The 2,317-nt window shown below is 43.6% G+C and overlaps 1 protein-coding gene across 1 annotated transcript in view; it reads right to left on the bottom strand.

The window, feature by feature from the left end:
* Nucleotides 1–57: 57 nt before the first annotated feature.
* Nucleotides 58–2,317, bottom strand: part of GALNTL5 (polypeptide N-acetylgalactosaminyltransferase like 5) — a gene marked incomplete at its 3' end in the record, with an annotated part of 24,116 nt that continues 21,856 nt past the window's right edge. The window contains exon 5 of the mRNA XM_008072715.1: nt 58–307. Coding sequence (XP_008070906.1) covers nt 58–307 — 250 coding nt within the window. The remainder of the gene's footprint in view (nt 308–2,317) is intronic.

The raw sequence follows: 2,317 nt of genomic DNA, 5'->3' as shown, positions 1-2,317 counted from the left end.
TTTTTTTTTTTTTTTTTAGCACATATGCTATTTTCCCCAAAGCAAAAGAAATCTCACCGGATTGGTTTAGAAGGTCCTTCTGACCCGTCCATCTCATAAGAGAAAATACGATCCCATTTAAACTGTAGTTTCCAGTCAAAAATTCCCCTTACGAGGGGGAAGGGCTTATACTCCAGAGTTATGTGGTCAATGACATCTATCAGTGGGCACACCACCATTTTGGGGTCCTTGGCAATGGCTTTCAGCAAAGGCTCCAGCCATACTGTGTTCACTTCACAGTGGCTATCCAGGAACACCAGAACATCACCTGGGGAGGAAGAAAAGGGTAATGTTAGTCCCCATGGATGAAATGTATGACAATGCAAAGTTCAGTACAATGAATATGGGTTGAACATTTACCATGCGTTTGACTCTTAAGGCATTTTCATTTTCATAGGGGGAACGCAAATTAAAAATACATGGCTTATTAGGTACAAAAATGTGGACATCACGTGCCATGGATGTTCAGAGGAAGCCAAGGAACTGGGAATTAGAGAGTGACTTGGGGAAAATTATTTTTTCTATTTCTTTTTTTCTTTTTTTTTTTTTGAGTTGGAGTCTCACTCTGTCGCCCAGACTGGAGATGCAGTGGCCACTTCTGGCCACCGCAGCCTCGACCTGCTGGGCTCCGGTGATCCGTCCGCCTCAGCCTTCCAAGTAGCTGGAACTACAGGCATGTGCTACCACGCCCGGTTGATTTTTCTCTTTTTTTGATTTATTGTAGAGATGAGGTCTCGCCAAGTTGCCCAGGCGGGTCTCGAACCCGCGGGCTCAGGCAATCCACTCACCTTGGCCTCCCAAAGCATGGGATTGCAGGCTGAGCCACTAAGCCCGGCCATTGAGCAAATTTTTACTGAGAAGATACCTTCATAGGCATTGAGTTTGATGCTTGGGATGCATAATTATTTTTCTCTTGAGTTCAAACTTTGGTGAGGGCCTATTCTGTTTCCAGGACATAGGAATAATTGGCACGCCCAAAGTGAAGAATGTGTGTGGTCAAAGTACCTTATATGGACTCAAATTAAAAGATAAGGCAAAATTCAGGTAGCATAGTTTAGACTTTTTCTTGTAGACACCATAAAATCATTACGAAAGTAAAGAAAACATCTCATGTTTAAATGAGAAGACTTAATACTGCAAAAATGGCAAGAAACCCCAAATTGATCTAAAGATTCAGTGCAATCCCTGTTGAAATCTCAGCAGGCAATTTTTGCAGAAATTGATCTTAAAATTCATATGGAAAGACAAGGAACCTGTATTAGAAAAAACAATCTTGAAAAAGAAAAACAAAGTTGAAAAGCTTCCTGATTTTAAAACTTATTACAAAGTGATAATAATCAGAACAGTGTGATACTGGTATAAGAATAGACATACAGACTAAAGGTATAGAATTGAGAATTGAGTGCCCAGAAATAAATCATATGTCTGTGGTCAACCGACGTTTTTTTTGAGATGGAGTCTCACTCTGTTACCCAGGCTGGAGGACAGTGGCATGCTCACAGCCACAGCAGCCCCAACATGCTGGGCTCAGGCAATCCTTCTGCCTCAGCCTTGCAAGTAGTTGGAACTACATGACACCTGTGCCATCGTGCCTGGCTAATTTTTTTATTTATTGTAGAGTCAAGGTCTTGCCAAGTTGCCCAGTCTGGTCTCGAACCCGTGGACTCAGGCCATCCTCTTGCCTCTACCTCCCAAAGTGCTGGAATTACAGATGTGAGCCACCATGCCTGGCTGGCCAATTGATTTTTGACAAGGGCCAAGACAACTTGATGGAGAAAGCATAGTCTTTTCTTTCTCTCCCACACTCTCTCCCACTCCCTCTCTCCCTCTTCCCTCCCTCCTTCTTTCCTCTCCTCCCCTCCCCTCCCATTCCCTTCTTATTTTTGAGGCAGGATCTCACTCTGTCACCCAGGTTGGAGTGCAGTGGTAGAATCACAGGTTACCTCAACCTCAACCTCTTGGGCTCCTGAGCCTCCAGAGTACAGGGACTACAAGCATGTGCCACCACGCCTGGCTGATTTTTTAATGTTTTCTGTAGAAATGAGGTCTTGCTATGTTACCCAGTATGGTCTCCAACTCCTAGGCTCAAGCAATCCTCCTGCCTCGACCTTCCAAAGTACTGAGATTACAGGTATGAGCTACTGTGCCCAGCCAAAAGTTTTTCCTGCTTGGACATGTGCTAAGATAGTTTGGTGCTCTTTGGGATGACTTCTCCTCTTATGGTGTGGCTGATATGGTAATTTTTTTCCTTTTCTTTTTTTTTTTTTTTGAGTCGGAG

Source organism: Carlito syrichta, unplaced genomic scaffold, assembly GCF_000164805.1.
Source record: "Carlito syrichta isolate Samal-C Ts95f unplaced genomic scaffold, Tarsius_syrichta-2.0.1 Scaffold315400, whole genome shotgun sequence".
NCBI classification, from domain to species: domain Eukaryota; kingdom Metazoa; phylum Chordata; class Mammalia; order Primates; family Tarsiidae; genus Carlito; species Carlito syrichta.
Note: the sequence above shows the minus strand (reverse complement) of the source record. Positions and strands in the feature narration are given on the sequence as shown.